The 23,941-nt window shown below is 41.2% G+C and overlaps 3 protein-coding genes across 3 annotated transcripts in view; 1 reads left to right on the forward strand and 2 right to left on the reverse strand.

Moving 5' to 3' along the window:
- Window positions 1-10,302, reverse strand: part of sntb1 (syntrophin, basic 1) — a 30,214-nt gene extending 19,912 nt beyond the window's left edge. Inside the window, exon 1 of the mRNA XM_084556364.1 lies at window positions 9,603-10,302. Coding sequence (XP_084412490.1) covers window positions 9,603-10,143 — 541 coding nt within the window. The 5' untranslated portion in view covers window positions 10,144-10,302. The remainder of the gene's footprint in view (window positions 1-9,602) is intronic.
- Window positions 10,303-14,828: 4,526 nt separating this feature from the next.
- Window positions 14,829-16,467, forward strand: LOC311496457 (zinc-binding protein A33-like). The gene has a single exon (XM_084556327.1). It carries the CDS (start codon window positions 14,973-14,975, stop codon window positions 16,164-16,166), a length of 1,194 nt encoding a protein of 397 aa, XP_084412453.1. The 5' UTR covers window positions 14,829-14,972; the 3' UTR covers window positions 16,167-16,467.
- Window positions 16,468-20,785: 4,318 nt separating this feature from the next.
- Window positions 20,786-22,813, reverse strand: LOC311496632 (CCN family member 3-like; the record flags this gene model as incomplete). Its single annotated transcript, XM_084556530.1, has 5 exons — window positions 20,786-21,082; window positions 21,174-21,397; window positions 21,743-21,997; window positions 22,092-22,320; window positions 22,763-22,813. The coding sequence occupies 5 exons, from the start codon at window positions 22,811-22,813 to the stop codon at window positions 20,786-20,788; spliced, it is 1,056 nt and encodes a 351-aa protein (XP_084412656.1).
- Between the last annotated feature and the right edge of the window lie 1,128 nt (window positions 22,814-23,941).

The following is a 23,941-nucleotide window of genomic DNA, read 5'->3' on the forward strand; positions in this document are numbered from 1 at the left end:
GTAAAACACCTTTTGCTGCAAGCATGACAAGGCCGCAGAAGAACATGAGCAAAAACCTTAGATTCATAAAGTGTGTGTAAGCTTGTCGTCCTATCTTTGACCCTGATCTTCAATACTTCATCTGTTTTTTTAAGGACCATTGTGTGCACTGCATCATTTCATCAAGATACAGAATCTAAGCATTTCTCTAGAATAACTTATGCACTACTCAGCCGCTAAAACACTCCTCTTCTAAAATGAAACTGCACGTCTGAGCTAAAGCACGTATAGAACTACCAAGTGGAAACCACAAGAACTGTGGTGGATCAGTATAGTCTGCTTATGTGATTTCCTACCTTCTGATGTTGGTAAGACGACAAGAAATAAGTCAAAAAAGGCTCAGTTATCTTTTCTCCTTTTCATTAACACATATCTAGCAAAGCCCTCTGCAATGCGAATCTTCGAATATACTAAGTTTGAAAGTGGAAATTGCAATTACATAGACATGAAGCTGACGCTTAGAGTAATCATTTACAGCACTATGTGAACTGACTAAACGGAAAATAAATGAAAAACAGCTATTATAAAAAATACAATGCTTAGTGGATGATTTGTTTTCAGCTAACATTTACAGTCTGGCAGAAGGAAATGTAAACTCTTTGACCAGTATCACAGTGCCCAGAAACAAGGCTGTAAGTGTTTCCAGAGGAGGGAAAATAAATGGGGTGCAGTCCATGCAATCATTACTCTAGAAGTGCGTACATGTGTGTGCATTCCCCTGGGTCTTGTTTCTATTTCATTACAGCGCCAATGCGGCCAGATCTGCACAATAACCTCAATAGCACAAGAGGAACATGGAAAGGGATCACGCTACTTGAGACTTAATTTGAAACAAGGTTGTGAGCTTGTTTGTTGTGACATAAGTCAAACCAAAAATTCCAAATGAGAGGCTGTCCTCCCCCATCTGCTTCATTTAATTTTTTGTGGCTTGTCAAAAGCTGAGATACAAGCTTACCTAAATATTTTCTATTGTTATTTCCATTCACTGCTTAATTTAGAAACCGCTTGCCGTTATAGAAGTCATGATTCAGATGCCTAAATGCATCACTGTAGTTGTTCAGCTGCTTCTGAAGTGTTGGCGCTTGTTGTTTTAACAGCTGATGGATTTCAATGATGTCTGTAACATTGGCGATGTTATATACACACATTTGTTCAGCTGAACTGCTCAACACGTGTGCTTGTGCAGCCCAAACCTCTTCCCAAATACTCTCTGCCCTGTATCATCATACCTAATTACTATATCTGTTTTGTTTCTTCCTTTTTATCTAATGGTCTTTAAAAGTACTTAGTGATGTCTGAAGTCATTTGGCTTTCTACCATATGCTCTAAATGGGATGCTTTATTTGCTGAAAAAAATTACACCAAAGGAAAAAATGACCTCTTCTCATTAAAACCTGTGGGAGAGAATGAAGAAGGTGGAAGCTGGAAAGAGAACAAACCAAAGTAAAGCGGTAGAAAAGAAGGGAAAGTTCCCTCTGACTCCCATGCTGGGATCTGGAAACTAAAGCAGCACAAAGGGCCTTTACAAATCCGCCCTCAAGGCATTTTATAAGATTCAGTATTTCAAAGTGAAGGTATTTTTCACAGGAAGAATTTGGCATCGAAATCTAAAATGTGAAAAAGTAGAGTTATTCATTACAGTGAACTTTGAACTCGGTGTCGAACAGTTATTAACTCTCTCAATATGCACCACTTTTCACAGGTAGAGCAGAAGAAACATTAAGTTTATGTTTGCTAAAAAGTCATCATTCAATAACCAGCCACTGACAGCAGACGGGAGCTGGGACAAAATGTCCACTTCCTGCTTTATTTTCCACTTCCTGCTTCACTTTCGACAATGGCGGCTGAAACTTTCGCAGAAAATTTCGTCTGAATTCTGCCGGAATTTCACCAAACAGGAGTCATCCAAATGTCTGCATCTTCAAACCTCATCAGTTCACCTTACCGATTCTTTATTGATCCAAAACAATCAATTCGAAAATCGTGGAGAAGCAGAAGCAGCCAGAAATACTAAATCAGAAACACGCTACTACCAAGCGGACCAATCACAGAACACAGAAGCATAAACTGCGGGATAGTCAACATGATGACACATCCAGTTTATAAAGCATCAAATAACTAAAACAAAATTTCTAAGAAAAATTGACTTTTAAACATGCATCATAGAAGGGGAGGCGCATATGACGAATACTGCAGCCAGCCACCAGGGGGAGCCCTACTTGCGTTGGCTTCACTTTTGAGGAGATGTCCTGTCGTCCATCTTTTATATAGTCAGTGAGTAAGAAAAAGTAGTTGGTTGGCTCGCCATTTCATTTCTTATGATTGTGTGCGTCTCTTCACACACCGCCACCACAAAAAAAAACGTTAACTGTACATTGGTCAAACCTTTGTCAACCGCTAGTCAACAGCTGCATCGCGAGCGAGTGATTGAGCAGCAGCTTTGAACTCGCACCTCCGTCTTTTACACTCAATAAAGGCCAACATATTCTCAGACTACATCCACATTACGGTTCTTTTGATAAAAATATATTAACTGCCAAAACGTTTGTGTTTATGCCTTCCTGTACAATGCTACATCACGATTCACGCGCAGAAACAAAACGGGCAGAAGTTTAACAACTAAACAAAAAAACTCACCAGAAACGCTGTGCATTACGTGTACTGAATTTCTCCTAATATCTCCTAGATATTATTTTTCGGTGTTCAAAATCGTAAATGTATTGTACTCGTTAGCTTCTCTCCCTTTTCTCGCTGACTCGTCTTCTTCATCAAGGTGACGAGGGAGTCTATTAAAGGTGAAGGGGGTCACACAAATTTCTTAAAGGCATACTTTTTTAATTTTGCCCACCAAATAACTGTTTTAAATGACTTATTTAAACGACTGTATACATTTTAATTTATTTAACCGATTCATGCATTTTAATAAATTATTTATCATGTTTTAATGTGGTTTAAACAAATTTTCTGTATTAAGTATTACACTTCATATTTTATTTGGCTGTGAAAAAAATAAAAATGACTGTGAGAATGTGGACTCACCGTAGTTTGCACGCAGCTAAGTTTAGTCAATTGAATAAAAATGCACTGATCTCTGAAAACAGAAAGGAGAAGTGCTCAAAGGTGGTTTGCAAAACAAAAACCATAAAGCAGAAGCAAATGCAAGAGCTCTGCTCACCACAATGTGTGTTCAACAGACATCTCACTAAACAATAACCTAAATGTTTCAGATCACAAAACTTTGTATTACGTGATACTTGTTTAGCAAGTGTCTTTGTCCAAATAAAACCCTCCACCAAATACTGACTGTCCAATCAGTAAATGCGGTAGGTCTACAAAGCTTTTGATTTCTTATCATTGTGCTTTGTACATTGGTTAATTGTAAAACTGTCATATGTTATAGTCCAAATTCATTCACGTAACCATCATATGCATAATTAAATATCCAATGAGTAAGATCTAACGTAATTTAATGTAGCATTCACTGTCATGTATTCATTAGGGTATAATCATCTGTCAGTATGAAATATTGTGTAGTATTTTAGAATGAGCCCTTCATGGGGAGCAAGTCCCCACCATGTTTCACCCTTACAGTAGTCTACAGTAGCAAATGATGGACAAATGTCGGCGTGTAAATATTTGTATATTCAGATGAGACGAAAAGATGATGTAAAACGAGAAAAGCCTTCCGTGTGTGCCTGTTAAACTTTCATTATTTAATTTCATCTTCTCGTGCACTCTTCTTCAAAGCTGATCAGCCAGTCAGAGAGCTATTTCTTGACTGACACACATGCTGAATCAGGTGTAAAGCTGCCAGCAAGTGGCAACAGTGCAGGACATACCACAAGAACAAGAGTCGCATACGTGCAACACCCCGACTCCAGCAAAACGGCTGACAATCGTTTTGATGTGTCACGGCCCTTAAAGAGAACTGGAAACTACATTCAAGAACGGTGCCCCATTCAATCCTTTAAGTTCTTTCTACTTTGTTGCACTAAAATCCTTGTCCCACACATAGTCTTTGGAAAAGAATGCAAAAGGTGAGTACTTTTCTCTGACATCCAAATTAAAGCTTTTCTATGATCAGAATCTGAAATACATTACTAGAGTAGCTGTATAATTATTTTAATTTACTACATTCTTTCGCCAAGTGATCAGTTTTCATTGGAACAAATGGGGAACCACCTTTGAACGCAGCAATCAGTGACAAAAGATGAAGCTGTACTATTTGCTGCACTTAACAAAAATCCAAAAACTTGTTGGTTTACATGAATGTGGACATGTGGCATCCGGACTGGCATGTTTTTTTTTTTGTTGTTTTTTTTTTAATGGGAATTGCCATTTGTTTAGGCTCATTAAGTAAAAGCTTAAACAGAAAAACAGAAGTTAGTCCAAACATGGCATCATAACCTCAATAGGCACGTATATAACATTACATGCCTGTTGAGGTATCTGAGGTAGATCTTCCTAGTAACAAAAAACTGTTTACACAAAGTAACTTAATCACCACTCACTCAAGCGTGCGTACATTTTCCTTTATGTCCAAAGATGGCAACACGCTGACTAAAAAAAACCACAACCACAGACAGCGTGAACAGATGGTACTTTTTTGAGTCGGCCGTTGACTCATCGACCATGACACCGATTCAACAGAAGTCAGTGAAACCACGACACAGACTTTATTATGTGTCACTTTTGGTTGCCCTTTGACATCTGTTTTAAAATCTCAATGTAAGCACTAAACTGGAGTTTTTTCTCCTGTGTAGAAAAGTTCCGTTTAAATAGTCAGCTGCAAGGAAACAAAGCTTAAACCAACACAATTGTTGCACCCGGAGGGGAAAGGAGTTTTTGTCTTCTTCAAACAAAGCCGATAGGAAAAAACAGATGAGCCACTGCTTTTGTTTTGACTGTATAAACATTCGGAGAATAGGGGAATGAATGATTCAATCTATTATCTTCGCCACAACAATCACTAGTGCAACGCCACAGTTGCTGTTATTATATTCACCGTCACCTGCTCTGAGTCAGACTCCACAAGCTGTAACAAAAGAGATGAGAGTTCCTCTAATGACATAAACAGTCAGCTGGTAAACACAATGACTCTCTCTCTCTCTCTCTCTCTCTCTCTCTCATACACACACACACTTGCACACCCACACACCAACTCAATATTGACTGTAGCGCTGGTCTAGACTACACTGCCGATGACTTGATAGCACACATGAAAACACACGTCGGCCTGTGTACATACACATTACTGCTGACAGTAACATCGTTTGCACACACATGCAAACACACACGGACTCATCCAGATGTCAGGTGATGACAGGTTCGGCTTGTTAAGGGCTCCACCAGAGAGCTTACAGGACACTGACTCATTTCCTGCCCGCTGGCGTGTGGCAGGTGTTCTTTATTGTATTCTGCTTCCATGTGGATGCTCACAAATATCAGACTCTTGTGTGCGTGCACTGAGAGACATATGGAGGAATACTTTGTTTATCCCATCTACCGCCTCTTCCACTGTATTTCTGGTGGGTTGTGTCTTTTTGTGTAGCCTTTTAAAAAAAAAAAAAAAAAAACACAAGAGGAAAATGTAGAATTTCAGCATTTTTGCTTGCCACGTTTTTGGCAATTACATTTGACAAGCTTTTAAAATCATCCCAGTCAACCTGATAATGTTATACAAAGTGGGACATGGGATTTCACGCTGTGTGTCATCTGTAATCAAAGATCTAAAACAGGAATGATTGTTAATTAATTTTTTTGAAATGAACGTCCAAGTGAGTTCACACGATGCTGATTAAGCTAATCGTAATTTCAAGTCAGTTGTCTGTGGTGACACACCAGGAGCACTAGCAGCGATGCTGAATTCGCAGAACCCAAGTTACATTCATAACTTTGTTTTTGGGCCATAGGCTCCAGCACACTTGGTCTCAGACTTTAATAATCTGTGTATTCTCAACAGCTCAGGCTGTAAGAGGACTTTTACTACTTTAAATAAAATTGTTTTTTAGCCTATTAACTGCAAGCAAAACTTTGGAAGGCTTTATTTAGCCTACATTTCTTTTGATTAATGGTCACAAAGTTAGTGTCATACACATTTCCTAAATATGTAATCTGACCTCTCCTTGTTTAAGGCAGGCATCATCCATTTCTTTATCTGGCTATGAATAAGTCACTTACATTTGAAATCGTTTTTTTCCATGATGCACACGACAGACGCTGTTTTTTATAAACACAGATGAATTGAACTACACAACTCTCCACAGGAACTCTTCTAATCTCTTTTCATCTTTACTCTTTACGCTGAGGGAAACAAAAGGTAACGCCTACACGGTGAGACTGAAGTTTCCATCATCACCACACGAAACCTCATTATACAAAAAAAACAAAATAATAGAAAGAAAACAAAACAGAGTAACAAGCACAAAAAAAAAGTAGTTGCAGTTGTTGACTGCTGGCAGGTAATGGGGTCATATCTCTAAAGTTTCCACCCTGACTATTTCACAGGCTCACTGTGGGAGCCTGATATTAGAAGAGGAGGTAGATTAACACCTGTGTTTGTGTGTGGAGGCCCTACAAGAATCCCTCAGCAATGCATAAGGGATCAGTACACTTTAAACGAACTGGCTGATACGACATGACATCCAACCATGTCTATAAGGTGTGTTTGTGTAAAGAAAAGCTTGCTGTCGTAGCCCCCTCCGGGTTTAATCGCGCTGCCTTCCAACCTCCTGCCGGGATCTGTGCGTTGTTTGCATGTTTTCATCTCGACATAATGAATCATGCAATCGGTAGAAACTGTGTCCTCCACAGGATTGTAACAAGCATTGGGAGTAGCAGAAAAAAAGGAAGAAGCCAGCTTTTTCCCCCTGTGCTCACATTCCCACTTGACCTTTTTCCCAGACATTTGGACATGTCGCAGAAGGAGAAGCACAGGTCACGTGCAAATAACAGAATTTAGTTTCAGGGTCCTGGTATTTCTCACAGCAGCTGAATTCAGATTTTTTTTTTCCTGTGCTTTTTCCACTGCGTCTCTTATGAGAACAACACACAGAAAACCTTCGTGGCCTTCATTACGGTGACCTGCTGTAAGCTGCGATTTAAAGGTGACCTTATTAGGCAGCGTTCCAAGCGGACCTCATTAGCAAACAATCTTCGGTGCAAATGTCAGGCTGCAGTCAACTGAACAGTGTTCACCTTAAATTGGCAACTTTCTGTACACACACTGTACAAATTCCGCAAGCATGTCACTGAAGACAAAATTTGCGCATAACCTGTCCTTCAGGTAACATGGAGCGAGGAGCTTTGTGACACTGCTACAGAGCTCTGACTGATCCCCTTAGGAAATTCCCTTGTGGCCTGTCAGGCTGCATGCTGAGCACAGAACAGCAGAGAGTGTTTCTTGGGGGACACTTTAACATAGCTAGAGGCTCTGTGACGAGGAAGCTTGAACCCCGACTTTAAGCCGCTGGGTCAAGTCGCTCCCCCTCTCAAAGCCTGCGTCAGGTGGGAGGAAGCAGTCGCTGTCTGTTTCAGCCAAATCCGTCCCGTCATCTTCCAAATGAGTTTCCAAGATCGCTTGTCAGGGGTTTAGTAAAATACACAGATTACAAACATACAAAATCTGTCTCTCACACACACACACACAAAGACACGATCAAAAAAAAAAAAAAAAAAACACACTGGCACACTCCACTCTCATGAGACAGCCACTCTCTCCTAAGAGATGAATCAAAACTTTCCTCTTGATGTCTTCCCTCATGTGATACATCCTGATTCTCTCAAATCTTTGAAGGCGGCTTACACTCAGAAATAAAAAAAAAAAAAAAAAAAAAAAAGGGAAGTAGAGCTCATTTTCGAAGCTTTACATATCACTATTAAAGTCTTTATTCCTGGAAGTGAATGTGTAGGCCTTCATGCTTGGTTACCTGTCCGGGGACTTTTTCAAACCCCAAAAAAAAAGACCAAAGCAACCAATCGAAAATGGAAACAATTATTTTTAAGTAAATGATTTCTGTTAAACTGAAGTAGCAGTACTGTCTCTCTGTTATTAGGAAGTTAACCCTCGCAGTCGTTTTAGATCAGCCTCTTAACCTCCCTCATTAGCTCTCCTTCTGTTTCGGTTTTTATCTCGCTCCCTCTCAGCTCTTTCCCCATTAAATTCACATTTCAGCTCTGCCCGCTCACATTTCTCCCCCTTTGTCTCACCCTACCTCCTCCCCTGCTCCATTCCCTCTCGGCCTCTTTCATATCCCGATAAGGTTTCAGCTGGGACCAGCTTTTCCCTCTCCAGCGTAGCCAGGGCATCCCCATGGGAAGGATCATCACCATGTTTGCATGTGTGTATATGAGAGGGGGTGGTGTGCATGCGTGACGGAGGGAGGGAGTGGGAGAGAGACACTTTGTTCTTCCTGTCTTGGGTCCAAGAGTCCTCCCAGGAACAGGGATAAAAACTCAGAAGTTAGGCACTTTTGCCCGATTTCCAGTGTGAACATGCATGTGTTTGTGCATGTGTATGGTTGTTAACGGCGCCAACTACGTTCAGCCTTCACAGAGGAATCTGCCAGCCATCAGCCCTATCTTCATCTTCTAAAAACAACTGTAAAACACCATAGCGGCGGCACACTTGAGGAAATGTAAGGCCTATTAAAATTATATAACGGCCTCGAGAAAAGTGGCAGGGGAGGAGAGACGATTTGAGTTTGATCTTTCATGACTGACATCTCTGGTTGCAAAATAACTGTTTCCTTAAATATGAACTGTTCCCTTTTATCAGTGGCCTGTTTCCAGCAAAATAAACCTAAGAACACCAGAGTTGCACCACATAGAAAAAGTGGCTTTTCCTCTCTTGCTGTAATTTCAAGAAGCTTCTCGTCACTTCTCGGGTATATTTGAATGGCGACAACAACCTGAGACTTTGGAAATGAATGAAAGCAAACAAATTTAATGTAAAGCAATTTGAGTATTATAGGGTCCTGCTATACACACATCCACCTCTTCTTTCTTAGCTCTTGTTATTTATCAACCCTTTCTCTGATGAAAAATAAATCGCACCCCTGCAGCAGAGGGTTTTCAATGCCTCTGTGTTTGGAGACCTTCTGTTTTTCATTAATCAGGGAGTGATTTATACCAGGGACACTTAATGAATGCAATCAGCTGCCAGGTAGAAAAGCAAACCTACAGTGCTGTGCGCCCTGTGGACCACTAACTTACAGGAGGAGATGCACAAAGCCACCCAACAGCAGTGTGTTAAACAGGCAGCCATGTGGAGACCCAACCTGCTTCTCTCAATGAAGGATGAGGTGTCCATGCTTAGTAATAATCAGAGCTCCCCTGAGGTCTTTGAACTGCTCCTAAACATTTGCTGAACTTCTGCAACATTTCTGAAATCCAGCCACAGCATGACCTTGTCTAGTTATGTGTTATCGCCCTACGCGTGTGGGTCAGTCAGAGGATATCGTACCAGTGGAAACATGCGGGATGAAAAAGTTTGAGGTTCCCTGACATTTTCCTCTCCCCTCTACAGTTTCTGCGATTCTCTCTCTCACACACAGTCTGCCTACCTTCCAGAGTCACCTCTTTCCCAGCCCGTTTCAGCGCTTGCACAGCCTCGTCGTGGGTCACGTCCCGCAGATTCATACCGTTCACGGAGAGGATGGCGTCCCCGACATACAGAGCCTTGGTCTGGTCCGCTGCGAGCCCCTTGAATATTTTACTTATCAGGACGGGCATCTTATTCTCCTTCCCTCCTTTGATGCTGATCCCGAGCCCCCCGATTTCTTGCTTGGTCACCTTGACGCACCGCTTTCTGTTGGCGATCGCCTCGGGCACTCGCTCCGGGAGGTCCGTGAACGCGGTGCGCACAGGTTGGGGGCCATTGTTGGAGTTGGCGTTACTGTTGTCAAGGTAAGATCCGTTGGTGACGCCGTTGGAGTTGACATCGTCGCCGTCGTTAACGCCGCTCTCCTCGCAGCTTAACGTGAGCGCCGCCTCGTTCAAGTTAGCCAAAACTTTGTGCCACCGCTCCCGTACCAAAACCTCCACAAATCCACTTTTTTGGACTCCGGAGCCACTCGAAACTCCCGTCGCTACTACCACCGCCATCTTTGGCGCATTTCTGTAAAATCACATGTGATTAAGTTCCCGGCACGCTCCCACACATTAACTTCCAGCCTATCCTATCTCTGCTCACTCTCTCGGGCTGGACTTTGCACCCTCTCGAGTTTTCTGCGGGACTTGTCAGGCGTCCCGTCCAAGCAGCCCAAGTCCTTTCGGCGCAAGTTGCCCTCCGCTCCGCCTGCCCCGGATCCTGTCTGCTGGGTGGAGTTTTCCTCCCCCCGGCGTTAGCCGATCCCATCTCCAGATCCTGTATGCACAAAAATTGTGCATCCTTTACCAAGTACGTCCTCGACAAGCCAACTGTTGGAGAGGTAAAATAAAACAAGCATAAAAAAAAAATATATAAATATTTTATAAAACTCGTTACTTCTCCATCTAATTCATGTTAATCGTATTTACCACGATGTGGCCTGTAATGGTAAAATAAGCCATTGTCTTTTCACTGGTCTTAAAAGGAAATATATCTTATTAAATGAATTAAATCATATTCTTGTTGGTGCTCTGTTTGGCCACTACGTGACAGAAACCTGTCCATTTTCTTTATGGCAGCTATTTGAAAGCACACTTTCAAACAACAAATATAAATAATAATAAAAAAAGGCTCTACTATAGATTTTAAGTCCTCTAATGCCTTGTCAGTCCTCTTTTTTATGTACAGGACCGCGTTCACATCGCACAGGAGAGATCGGTTACGCGCGTACTGGAATGCGCCTGTGTCGGTTTTTGATGAGAGAGAGAGCGAGAGAGAGAGATAAATAGAGGGAGAGAGAGAAGAGAGTCTCTCCTCTGACGCTTTGCTCTGCGGTATTATTATTAATATGATCATTATTATTCCAAAGAACATCTTGTCTATCCTACATGATCCAGATACAAGTTAGACAGCGAGGCTATAGCCAGTGTCACTGTAATAATAACAAGGACCAGAGCTGCTGGGTGTCCTGAGTTCAAGTCCAGTCAGAGGTTGAGGCAGAGAAGATAGAAACAAATACCAGAGGAAGCTTCAGCTCGTCATGATGTGATCAGGAAAACAAAGCAAAACAAGATTTTGATTAACATGAGAGCAACAACTCCACTAAAGCACCTAGTATTCTTGAAGAAAGCGCACTTTGCTGTTGTCATCCAGAAGCTGAAGCTTTACGCCTGAAGAAACCACGCTTTACACTGACCTATTAGCAATGTGGTTACGCCACCTACTGGTTAAAATGATGTTTGCCTCTGAGAGGGCCAGAAAAACCAAAGAGAAGTCCACTCAGGTGAGACAATAAGACATCATCCAAGAGCAACCAAAATTAAGGAACCGCAATAATGGAATTAAAGGACCAGTGGCTTGATATCAGCAACTGAGACACTGTCTAGGGCAAACAATGAGAAGATAGATAGATAGATAGATAGATAGATAGATAGATAGATAGATAGATAGATAGATAGATAGATAGATAGATAGATAGATAGATAGATAGATAGATACTTTATTACCACAAATTGTGAAATTTCACTGTTGCAGCAGCAGTTTACAGGCACTCCGCATACCACACATAGTCCAGTAACAATAAATCCAGTGTCATCTGTCACACACAGATGAGGAGTTATGGTGGCTTGATGCCAGCTCTGTAGCACTCCTTGAGACGACAAAGTTGTCGGAGCCTTTTAGAGAAGGTGCTCCGTCGTCTGTCTGTTATGTAAAGGAGAGGGTGGTCAGAGTTACCCGTGATCGATAACAGTTTGCGTGCAGCCAGCGACAGAGCCAGCCTTCCTAATCAGCTCGTTCAGTCTGTTGGTGTCACTGGCTGCAACGCTGCAGTAGTTAGGAATGAATAAAATGTATACAAAATGCCATACAATTCAGATTTTAGCAAAAAATTAATTTTGAAAATTTTGGACAGAGGTGAAGCTTAAAAAGAAATGATACATCATATATCACAAGAGAAGTGGGAGACTGAGGCTTATATGGTGTAGTATATTAGTGGACTAATGGCAGGACATTAGTAAGCAGCTCTTGATAAAGCCGATCATTTCCATGTCCCACCGGAGTGTCTCATTTATTGGCAAGAGATAAAGAAGTGAAAACGATCCGTCTCTGATTGAGGCATTATTCTTTGGTAAAATGAAATGACTCACAAGCTGCAGACACACAATTACATGTGTAGGAACAGGTCAGTGGAGGTTTGGGTTGAGATAACAAAAACTATATAAAAAAAGACCCTTTTAAATCGCTGAAAACAGACAAATTCAATAGCTTCTGGATAATCTGGAATGGAATCTGTGGCGTAGATCAGTTTAGACTGAATGGGATTGTGTGGACAGCTTGTGCAACACCCTGGTGTTATGCCTAGTATTATGAGTTCGATGTGTTTGGGTTGTAAAGTGTGTGTATAGCTGGAAAAAGAATCTTTGACTCATCAGTTTTATTGTATACTTGCCCGTGTGGAGGTATATTTATCTTTTAGGAGGTATATTGTTTTATTTAGAGTTGGAACGGGTGAGAAAAAAACATCTGCTCACAATTTTACCTCAAAGAACACACACATACGGTAAATCCTATTATAAAATGATATTATTCATATCGGGAAATCGAATGAAGTGTAGTAGCAGGAATGCCGTCCTAAGCCAAGCTTTCCTCACACGCCCGCCCACAAAACTACATGAGATCATTACTGCTGAGCTGCACCAAAGAGAGGATTAATTTATTATTCTGTGAAAGAGACTGCGGCAGAAAGACGGGAGAATATTTTGGTTTTTAATGAGGTGTAGGAACCACAATCGATTCTTACTTTTATATGGAAATGAGCTACCAGATGAGACGTGCATTCTTTGTTGTGGTAATGACCTTCAAAACAAACAAACAAACAAACAAACAAATGAACGGAGATCGCGGTCTAATTAAAGGTGATGGTATTTAAATGTTGTTAATGAATCTGTTCTTAATCCCCATTCAGCCCAGCCAGTCGATTGCACTCTTTGCTTTCACTGCAGCTGCAGAGAGTTGGTATTGTTGGTCTATGAACTGGCTAACTGGAATAATTAAGACGATAAACTTGGAAGTGGAGAGCATTTCTACGCTGCAAGAGTCAAGTTAAAGAGGTTAACTAATACATCTTATGACCCAATTTGCTCCAGCTTGATGTAAAAAAACACGACAGAACTTTTTACCTCTTTCATAACCTAACCTTCTTCTTTGTTCTTCTTTTCATCTTTCCTTCCCTGACTCCTCTCTGCTTTTAGCAACCATCCTTATTTTAGATGTTGCTCTCTCTTGGTTTCTTTCCCCGCCTCCTTGACATCTCCCTTCCTTCACATCTTTCTTCCTTTACCCCTTCTTGTTCCCTTCCATTTATCAACAGTGCGTCTTTGCTCTTGTCATCTTGTCACCGGAGTACACTTTTCGTTTATTACTTTGAGCTGGGAACGACATTAAGTACACAAAGGAACACTGGCAGATCCAATTTATTTTTTTTGAATATTTCAGAACTTGCATCGTTTACATTCACCTTTAAGCTTCCAGGCTTCACCTTAATCTCTCCTTTTTCTTTTTTTTTTTTTTTTGCACTTTGAACACATGAATGTCTTTGTGGCTCACCAACAGATGAAAAGAAGAATAGCATGAAAGCGGCAGTGGGAATGCATACGATCCTGTCGTTCTGTTTTTCTAAGGCAGCACAAAAAAAATTAATAAAAAATGGAATAAGAACATCAAAATACCATGAAAACATTGCGCCATAGCCCCAAGTCCTAAGCCACGTCATGCAAAAGAAACTAAAACTAGTCATATTTTTTGGAAAATATTCAAGCCTCATCAGCCTAGCCTCTAAATCATCTATATGGAAAGCAAATGCTTTTCTTTTTATTTGCCCCAGATGTACTAGCAAAGAGAAACAGACAAAGTGACGTTGTTAAGGAAACTGTTTCTGTGAAGATTTTTTTTTTGTATGCCAGCTGTATTCAAATATTTAAGATTGAAACAGGAATAAACAGCAGCAACAACATCCTCTAAATTGATCATGCAGTTGAATTGTTGCCTTCCTTTCACTGTTTCAACATAAACTGAACATTATAACAGTCATGAAGGTGAATGTAGTGCAGGACTGTTATATCTGAATGCATTTTCACTACCTAATGAACTGGCAAGTATGCTTTGCAGCTGTCTAACATGTTCAAAAATAACATTAAAACGCAACACGCATAAATATTAAGCCGCCTTAAATCAGGCATACTCGTGAAGTCTAATGTGGAGGCAGGAGGGAAAAAATACTTGAATGGTGATTCATTTCAGTGGACAAAACACAAAAATGTGTCTCTAGGTTAACCACGTAAGAGCAGAGGCTTTACTAGAGAATGAAAACATGCATACGAGAGGAGACCTTTTCATGTTTGTGGCAGGCAAATACGTACACCTCTTGCAGCCTGAGGAAGTGAGTTGTCTGAATGACAACAATAACGGTATTTTGCGTCATGATTTGCTTTGCAAAGCTCGGGTATTAAGGGGTTAATGCCATTCCAAATAAGTGGAGCATGAAGCAGTAGAGGAGGAGCATATCTGTATCATTTCCACAGAAATGAAAGTAAACAGAAACAAGGAAATTCACTGCACGCGAGCACTGAGTACTTTGCAAAGAAAGAAACAATACAGCATCTGCAAACAAGAAGGTGAACTCCTGTAATAAGTTTTATACAGCTCATATGATTTGAATTGCTGCATTGATTGTTGTTGTTTTGTTTGTTTGTTTGTTTGTTTTTGGTGGTAAATAGCTCTTAGCTGAAGTTTTAAAACAGGTGTTATGGTTGATGGTTCACAGCTTTGAAACTGTCCTCCAGATATGGCCACGGCCAGCAGCTTCCTGTCCGAAGATCAGTTCCTGTGCTCCATTTGTCTGGAGGTTTTCAAAGAGCCTGTTTCTATTCCTTGCGGCCACAACTTCTGCAAGGACTGTCTCACCCGGCACTGGGCAGGCAAGGACCCGTGTCAGTGCCCACTCTGCAATGAGAAGTTCGGCAAAGGCCTCAAACTTCGCGTCAACACCGTTTTCAGGGAGGTTGTGGAAAATTTTAACAAGCATCATGTGACGGACGACAGTGATTCCGCGGTTAAACCAGGGCAGGTGCCATGTGACTGCTGCATTGGCAACAAGCTCAGAGCCTCTAAAACCTGCCTAGTTTGTTTGGCCTCTTATTGCGAGACGCATCTAGAGCCTCATCACAGAGTTGCTGCCTTAAAAAGACACAAACTGGCTAATCCTGTGCACAACCTGGAGGACAAAATATGCAAGAAACACAACAGGATATTAGAGTTCTTCTGCAGGAATGACCACTCTCGTGTTTGCGTCATGTGTACTGAACATAGCGACCATGATACCGTCCCTTTAAACGAACAGTATGTCGACAAAAGGGCTCAGATGGGGAAGAAAACTGCGGAAGTGCAGCAAGGTAAACAGAAACGAGGAAGGAAGGCGCAGAAGATGAAAGGGGCAGTGCAGTGCAAGAGGAAAGGCAAAGATGTAGCAGGGGCAAACAGTGTGGCTGCTCCTGTTTGTAGGTTTCCCAGTGAAGAACCACACCATTTCTGTCGATTTTGCCACATCCCTCTAGACAGGGGCTTTTCTGGTGGGAGGGTCTACTACGTGGTAGAGGCCAGAGGTAGGGCAGGCTGGGATTTAGGAATAATCAGGGAGTCGAGGCGTGGGAACAGGGCAAACCCCAGGGATGGAAACTGGATCGTAAGGTTGGGGAACAACGTCCCCTTCTTGAACAGAAAACCTGACAGAGTCCTGGTGTTTGTAGATTATGACAGTGGACAGGTGTTCTTCTTCGATGCAGACAACGCAATCTTGATATACTCTTTCACTGACTGCAACTTCAGTGGGAGAGTATTCCTGTTCTTCGGCCCTCCTGAGAATACAACATGGAGACAGAGACTACAAATGTGGCGTCAGAAGATACTAAATTCTTTTTTTGCTATATTCGTCGTTGGGGTTTTCATCGCGATTTCATTTTTTTTGTGTGTGATATTTTAATTTCAGCATGTATGTTTGCACTTACAATGATCATACACAGTGCATATGAGGGCAACCTTTTAAAATTCACCAGTGCTTAAAAACTACAGTGATGAAGCTTCATACACAGCGCACCAGTTGTGTTATAGAAGCTGCTGTGCTTGTTTGTTATTTGTGACTGATTTTTTTTTTATATATATACAGACTGAAAATTTCTTTTCTATAAAAGATGAAATTTGGAATGAATAAACTGCTCTATGCATTTAGCTTGAATTGAAATGTGCACCTTTACTTTTTCAATAAGTGTATTGAGAGCACAGTTGCAGAGACACCACTAGAGGGAGACATTTACTTATCATTCACCCAGGCATCCCTTCTCACAGAGTACATATTGTTTTTCAACCACATTTTAAATTTGTATACTTATATATTATTCTTTCTAAAGCTTTAATCTCGAATTTAACACCTAATTTTACTTAAAGAGAAATATAACCTGAACAGGGAAATGGCACACTAGTGTATGTTTACCACATTACACTTTGCTGCAGTAAAGTTGTTAATAACTTTAGTAATACCCGAGTTTTCATCTATATTAAAGTTTAAATTTTTTTTTTTTTTTTACCAAAAATCCCTACAATCGTAATGAGCTTCCCATTTGCTTAATTTTTAGGTTTAGCAGATGTTGTTAGCATGCTGCTATGCTGAACTTGAAGATGAAATTAACATTGTTTTGTGGGAGTTTAGCATCTTAAAGATAAAAATCACCATTTCTAGGTGTCCTCTTGCAGAAGCATGGACGTAGGCATCTTGCTTTGTATCATATTTAGTTTTTATTCTTTTAAGGTTTTTTAATCGCTCACATTCTTTTGTCCTTGTCCTTGTTTTCCTTCTTTAGAACAAGTTTATATGTGATTATGGTGTCTTTATGGCTGGAGTATGGCTAATTTGTGTCAGAGACTGATTAGTCCTTGTTTCCTCAGTAAAGTAATACATATTTAGATAAAACCACCACTTTATTCAGACACCCACTGGAACTCTATTTACACCAAATACAGTATACATCCAGCCTTCAAAGAGAGCTTGAATATACGATCATTATTTATTCAATTTTAGTGTTTTTTTTTTTTTAGTGTCACCTTAAACTGATAAGATTAGGTAGATGACATTACAAGCCCATATAGATTACCTATTACTGCAATTAATGCTTCTCTGCCATTTTACAATCCCACTCACATAAAAACGCGTCACAGGGCTTCTGGAGCCTATCCCAGCTGTCATCGGGCGAGAGGCGGGGTACACCCTGGACAGTTCACCAGTATATTGCAGGGCTAACACAGAGAGACAGACAACCATTCACACTCATATGCACACCTACGGCCAATTTAGAATCACTAATTAACCTGATGTCTCACAAATGGGAGTCACTGTATGCATGTATAATAAAACAGGAAAGCCCTTCATTGTGGAGAGGTGTGGTTCAAGTCTAGTGCATGTGGGTGGCCCTTGTGGCCTAAACAGCTATTGACCTGTATCCAAGCCATCCTAGACCACGCTATGCTACAACCACAAGTTAGATCACACTGTGTGGCTTCCTGGAGGATCAATAATGTCCTTTAGTCATGCTTTAAATCAGCATTTAACAAAATGTTAAGTGGCAACTCTGTCAGAGAGATCTTAAATCAGATCCCCAGATGGGTGATAAAGGTGTACCTCAAGGATCAATACAAGGGCCACTGTTTATTGTGTGTATGAATTATATTTGCTATTCGCTTTTCCCTTTTTTCATGCTGAATCCTGTGTAACCTGGTTCAGGAGCGTTGAACATGAAGACATAGACACACATTCCTATCTGATTTGTGTGAATTAATTTTATGGTTTCTTGGTAATGTATGATTTTTCTAGGTCTCTGTCATAAAAGGATCTTAATCTCAATGCGATTACCCAAATAAATAATGCTCGACCAACTAAAATGCATGCAACACTAGAAAAAGCTGTGTATGCTACATCCACAATCACCACAAACCTGTCATTTTAACACACGTCTCTTTCTTAGCAGAAACATAGCTGCGACCAGATGTGTTGGCCACAGTGTCAGCCCCCACTGAATCAAGCTATGAACTAAAGTTTCCACTCAGGCGCTATTTTAGGAAACACTAGAAATCCCACAGGGACTTTGGGGGTTTTCCATTATGACCTCCCAGGTTGGGTTCAGAGGGAGAGGTCAAAGGGTCACCACCCACTGTCAGCAGGGTTTGGAGGGTTTGGTAACACCTGGGTCCCATGTGATAACATGAACGTTTTGCAGGGGAATCGCCCATGAAAAGGTCCATCACAGAGCAGATGTGTAAAACCGTCAACATGTGCATTTGTTCCTAGGCAAAGAGATTTTTGCGCGTAAAACAATCAGAGAAGACTAATCAGTGTTTGACTATTCTGTGCTTAAATGTATGAGAATCCATGTGATGTCTTTGTATTTTTAAAAGCAAAGATCAAAGAGACACGATAACTGTCGAGCAGCACAGTGATGTCGTGCTGAAGTATCCTTGAGTAAGACATTAACCCAAAATTGCTCCCAGTGTGTGAATGTGTGCACTTGATGTGTATATGCACCAATCAGGCATAACATTATGACCACCTTCTTAATATTGTGTAGGTCTCTCTTGTGCCTCCAAAACAGTTCTAACTCATCAGAGAATGGACATGGGCCTTCTGAGGGTGTCCTGTGGTGTCTGGCAATAGAATGTTGTTAGTGGGGGCCTTTGGGTCCTATGGGTTGAGGTGAGGGGCCTCTGTGGATCAGGCTTGTTCCAGTGCATCCCACAGATACTTGATCATTTTGGGATCTAGTGAATTTGGAGGCCAGGTCAACACCTTGTGCTGTTCTTCATGTTCTTTGAGTTGTTCCTAAACTGTTTTTGTGTGTGTGCCTGTGTCAGGCTGCATCCTGTTGGGGATGGCTGCTCACATCAAGGAGTGTCATTGCTACGGGGTGGGGGTGCCTGGTCTGGTCTAGGTGGATGGTACATCTATAAGTAACATCCACACTAATGCCAGGTCCAAAAGTTTCCCAGCAGAACATTGTATTGTCACAAGATGGTCAATGTTATTTACTTCTCCTGTCAAAGGTTTTAATGTTGTGGCTGATCGGTGTAATAGATACAAGACTATTTAGCATAGTTTCAGGCAACATTTCACATACAACTCAGATAACACCGCATGAAGATGACATTTCTAACAGATCAGTGTGATGTGGTGTCGTGTGATGTATTGCAACGATGAGCCATATATCAAACAACCAGGGGTCCAAGAGTAATATTAACTTAATTTTCTTCATGCAGTCAGATCAATTTAAATCTACCACTAATCTGAACTGAACCCATCATCCCAAATGAACTTTCCCTGAGCTGTATGCTATAAATCCAGCGCTAATCTTCCTTTTCCCACCAACCTCAGTTATGAAATACAAATGTTATTATTGTGTGATAATAAAGAGATTAAAACCCTCATTCAAAAACACATTTATTTTGAACGTTAAGTCTTGCAGTATTCATCACAAAATGCAAGAACAAGCAGAATGGAGTATAATTCAGTAAGAATAAAAAAATACATATCACACACTACTAATATGTACATTTAATGTTTTCATTTAATGCTGTGTATTTGATACACACTCAGTCAAACAACTTATACAGCAAGTATGTACAGAACTTTTGTCGCTTTAAAAATATATGTTATTTGCACTACTTTTGACATAAAACACATCAAAGAAATGACTTCTCTTTACCTAAAAAAACATACCACACATTTGCATTTATTAACGGGGGGCATTATGCATTTTACAACAAGGCTAAGGTTTCAGGCAGACGTTAGAAATGGCACTAAGACACCGCAGTGACCTCTCTTTCATTGACGGAGCCCTTGTTTGGGACCATGTCAAAGTACACAGTTCAGTTATTTCAAAAATGTGTCCCACAGATGGAAAATTTCCACGGTAGTAAACGTTTTTTTTTTTCTTTTTCTGGATCAAAAAAAAAGTTTTACTGTACGGCAGCTGTGGAATTTATTCTAAATTCTTTTAATCTACTGGTATAGATATTAAATTGCAGATGCCTGCGTCTTCATAATTTAGGCTGAACAAAATCATTTGTTTTTATGTTCTTTGTCTTAAGAAAGATAAATTATGTCGACAAAGCAAGTAGGTCCGAGGGCTGCATGCAGCCGTGACACTCCTGTACGTCTGCACGACCCTGTGACTGTATGCCTTCATACTATCTGACCTCTTGAACAGAGGTTGTTTTAAATTAAACTACAAACATATGTCCAGCAAAGTTTGTTGTGAATGGACTTGTAGTGTTCTCTACCTAAAGATGTCACAAGATTTAAGTGCCTTGATTGTACTTAGTAAAGATCTGTCCATAGGATGTTACACGATTAAATCTTTCACCAGGAGAGAGAGACATACAGAGTTGTTGTTAGACCTCTCTGTTGTACAGTGCTGAATATTGTACTGCACAGTATGTTATGTTGTTTTAACCTAAAAAGAGCATTGTCCTCCAATTCAACTCGTGCAGTCAGCTACAGTCTGGATTTAACTGTTTCTAATCATAATCTCACTATTGCCTTCACGGTGAGTCTCTGACCTATATTCTCATACCACTGTATCCCAGCTCTGATGGCTGCCACACAGCGTTGTCTCGAGGGCAGTGACTGTGGCAGGTACAGGTCAGGATCGCCATGACGGGCCTCCTGGCGGTTTTGCCATTGGCGCACTGGAAATCCACCAAGGCGGTTTTGGTTCTGTGAGGGGTGCAGCAGCGGCCGTCTGTGCAGGTGCCGCAGTAGCGAGGCTTGTAGGCTTGGACGCTGGTGCAGTTCTTATAGGAGAGGTGAACGGCTGTGTCGCTCCTCACCATCCTCTGGCACCTGCCGCCTCTCTGCTGGGAGAGGAAGATATGAAGACTGTAAAATTAATGTGCTACTGAAGTAAAAGTACATACTGATGTGATCTATATAAGAACTAAAAATTACCTTTGCTGCAAGCTGTGTCAGCTGGTCCTGCTGCTCGCCACAGGGTCTGATCATGCACAGCCGACTCTGTTTCACCATCTCACAGCGCTGGTTTTTGTTCGTGACCCTGGTGGACACCCCCATGCCGCATGTTTGAGAGCAGGCGCCCCACTCTGTGGTCTGCTCTATGCAGTTCAGGCTGGGGTCCCAGCCATCAAAGCTCACTGTTTCCTCCTGACGATAGGCTGAATGAACACAGAGAAGGAGAGAAGGCTGATCATCCTAAACTCTTTTCGCCCAAACTGAAGAGAATAATCAGTCATGTTGCTGTTGCACATTTCCAACTAACATTATAACAGTAATGTCCTTTCCTTTGTGTCCTTTCCTCCTTCCCTAATCCTTCTTCTATTTTCCTCTTTCTTTCCTTGGTTCCTGTGCATTAACTCTGAACAGGTCAGAGAAATGTACATAACCTTTTAACACTGTGTTTCACACTGGAGTGACACACCAGCGTCAAAGAGAAACGGGCTGTTTTAAGTGTGTCATTTGTGTAGACAGTGTATCTTGTCTCATCCTTGCAGTCCGCTCACCTGCCATGGCAAAGCCGCCCAGCGCTCTGGTCTGAACTTGGGGCTCACACACCCACTTCTCGCAGCACTCTCCTGGCACCTGGACCTTGCGGGGCATGGGGCAGTCCGGCCCGGGTAGCATGACGTCCAGATTGCAGCGCGGCACACATCCTATCTGCCCGTCGCGGCACATACACTGATACTTACAGCTGGGGAAGAAGATCTGACCGTTCCGGTAGACAGAACCGTCCAAAACACACACGTCACCCTCATGAGCTGGAGGAAGGCAGACACAAAAGTGGTTAAATTATGGGTTTTACAAATAATTCAAGACACATATAGGTGCAAGCTAAAACAACAGTCTACTCACCAACACAGATACCAGTCCTCTTGTGGACGTCGGCCGTGTAGTCACACCTGAGCCCTTTACGTGTGTCACAGGGGTTCATTTCAGAGCAGGCCTGCCCTTTCTGAGCGGCGCAAACCAGGCAGCAGACGCAGTCATCCAGGATCAGAGGCACCCCGGGGAGACACACTGGGGGCTCCTTAGGGCACTGGCATCTCCGAGGACACATCTGGGACCAGGCCAGTGTAAAAACCTGAGTGGAAGACAAAATGACTTGTTTATTCATGCTGGAGAATCTCACACAATCTGAGGTAATCAAGACAAGTAGTTGAAATTGGAGTGAACGTTTTCTAGTTTTTAGTAAAAATAGAATTCCTCATTCTAATTTATCAGGATACAAATCTAGTAAACATCAAATAAAGCTATTTTATTTTCAATATATTGAAAAAACATGGCATAATATCATCTTCAATACACCTTTGTAATGGTTACTTGGTCAAAGACTTTGATTTGGAGGCCAAAATACATGTTACAATGATCGATTTAAGTTAATTAAACTTATAATTTACTTTCATTTCCATCTGCAAAGGCATCAAAAAGTAACAAAGTCATAAATCTGACGTATATGCATGAAAAATTATTAAAAAACAATGCTATATGGTTATAAGCATATAAGTTACTGCTGTATTTCCTACCTGTGCTGTAATGAAGAAAACGAGTACAGCTCTATCTGACAGACTGGCCATCGTCCTGTTACGCAGATCACAATCAAAAGTATCTCAGGTGTGTGAAAAATATGTTTTCAGTTCAGGTAACTGGAGCTAAGTCCTTTGGTTCAGGGTTTGATCTTGCCTCCTCCTCCTCTCTGGCTGTGCTGTAGCAGAAGGTTGTAGTCTCTTTGTCGTTCTGGCTCTGGACTCAGGAGAGGAGGACCTTATATATGGCGGAGCTGTCCTGCTGGCACCATGACGACAAACAGGAAGGAATGCTGGAGGGATCACCCAGAGTGTTGGATGAAGACGATCTCAATTTATTGTGAGACCCAGTCAATGAGGGCACCATAAATATAAGAGAGGCATTCGGTCTATACATTTAACCTTCTTTAAAAACTAGTACATGCTATCTAATTTATAATTAATCATTATAAATGGCAATTTTCAGTCAAGTTGATGTTATTCTAACGTTTTTTTTCTCCTGAAGTATTGCTGATTTTCTTGTAACAGTCCAAATTTTGACATTATTACATGAGGACTATTGGTTCCCTTACTTTTGACTCTTTGGCCTCCTTCCCCCGAACCCTACTTGGGAGGTCACAGTGGAAAACCGTCTTATTCCCAGTAGAATAGGTTCTGCTTTCTTTAAATAGCTACACAGTGGAAACTTTGGTTCATCAGCAGCTTGGAACAGCGGGGGGATGACACTATGGTCGACACATCTGGTCAGAGGTGTGTTATGGTTTCTTCTAAACAGATGTATATGGCCAGATTAGGAGGTGAAGCTGACTGGATGCTCTGTGAAATAAAAAAGAAAAAGGATGTGAAAGGATTTCTTGTAACGCTGAAAACACAGAATATCTACTGAATGGCAAATCATGCTTTCCTCACATTTTATAAAAAGCTAATATTAGGACATCGTCAATCAAAACCTAAGAATTGTGTAAAAGATACATCTACTTTTGTCATTTATATGAACAAGGGAGAACGTAGACTTTAGATTTAAATTAATGCTAAACCCTTTTATGGAGGCAGAATTTACTCTTGTACTACAAGCCTGTATTCATTTTAGCCTGTTGTACCTTATAAAGTGGCAACTGGCTGTAAATTCAAACAGGCTGGAATTGCTTCCTTTATTTAGTATGGGGGAAGAAAGGAAGC

The sequence above is a fragment of the Chelon labrosus genome, assembly GCF_963514085.1.
Source record: "Chelon labrosus genome assembly, chromosome: 12".
Taxonomy (NCBI): Eukaryota; Metazoa; Chordata; class Actinopteri; order Mugiliformes; family Mugilidae; genus Chelon; species Chelon labrosus.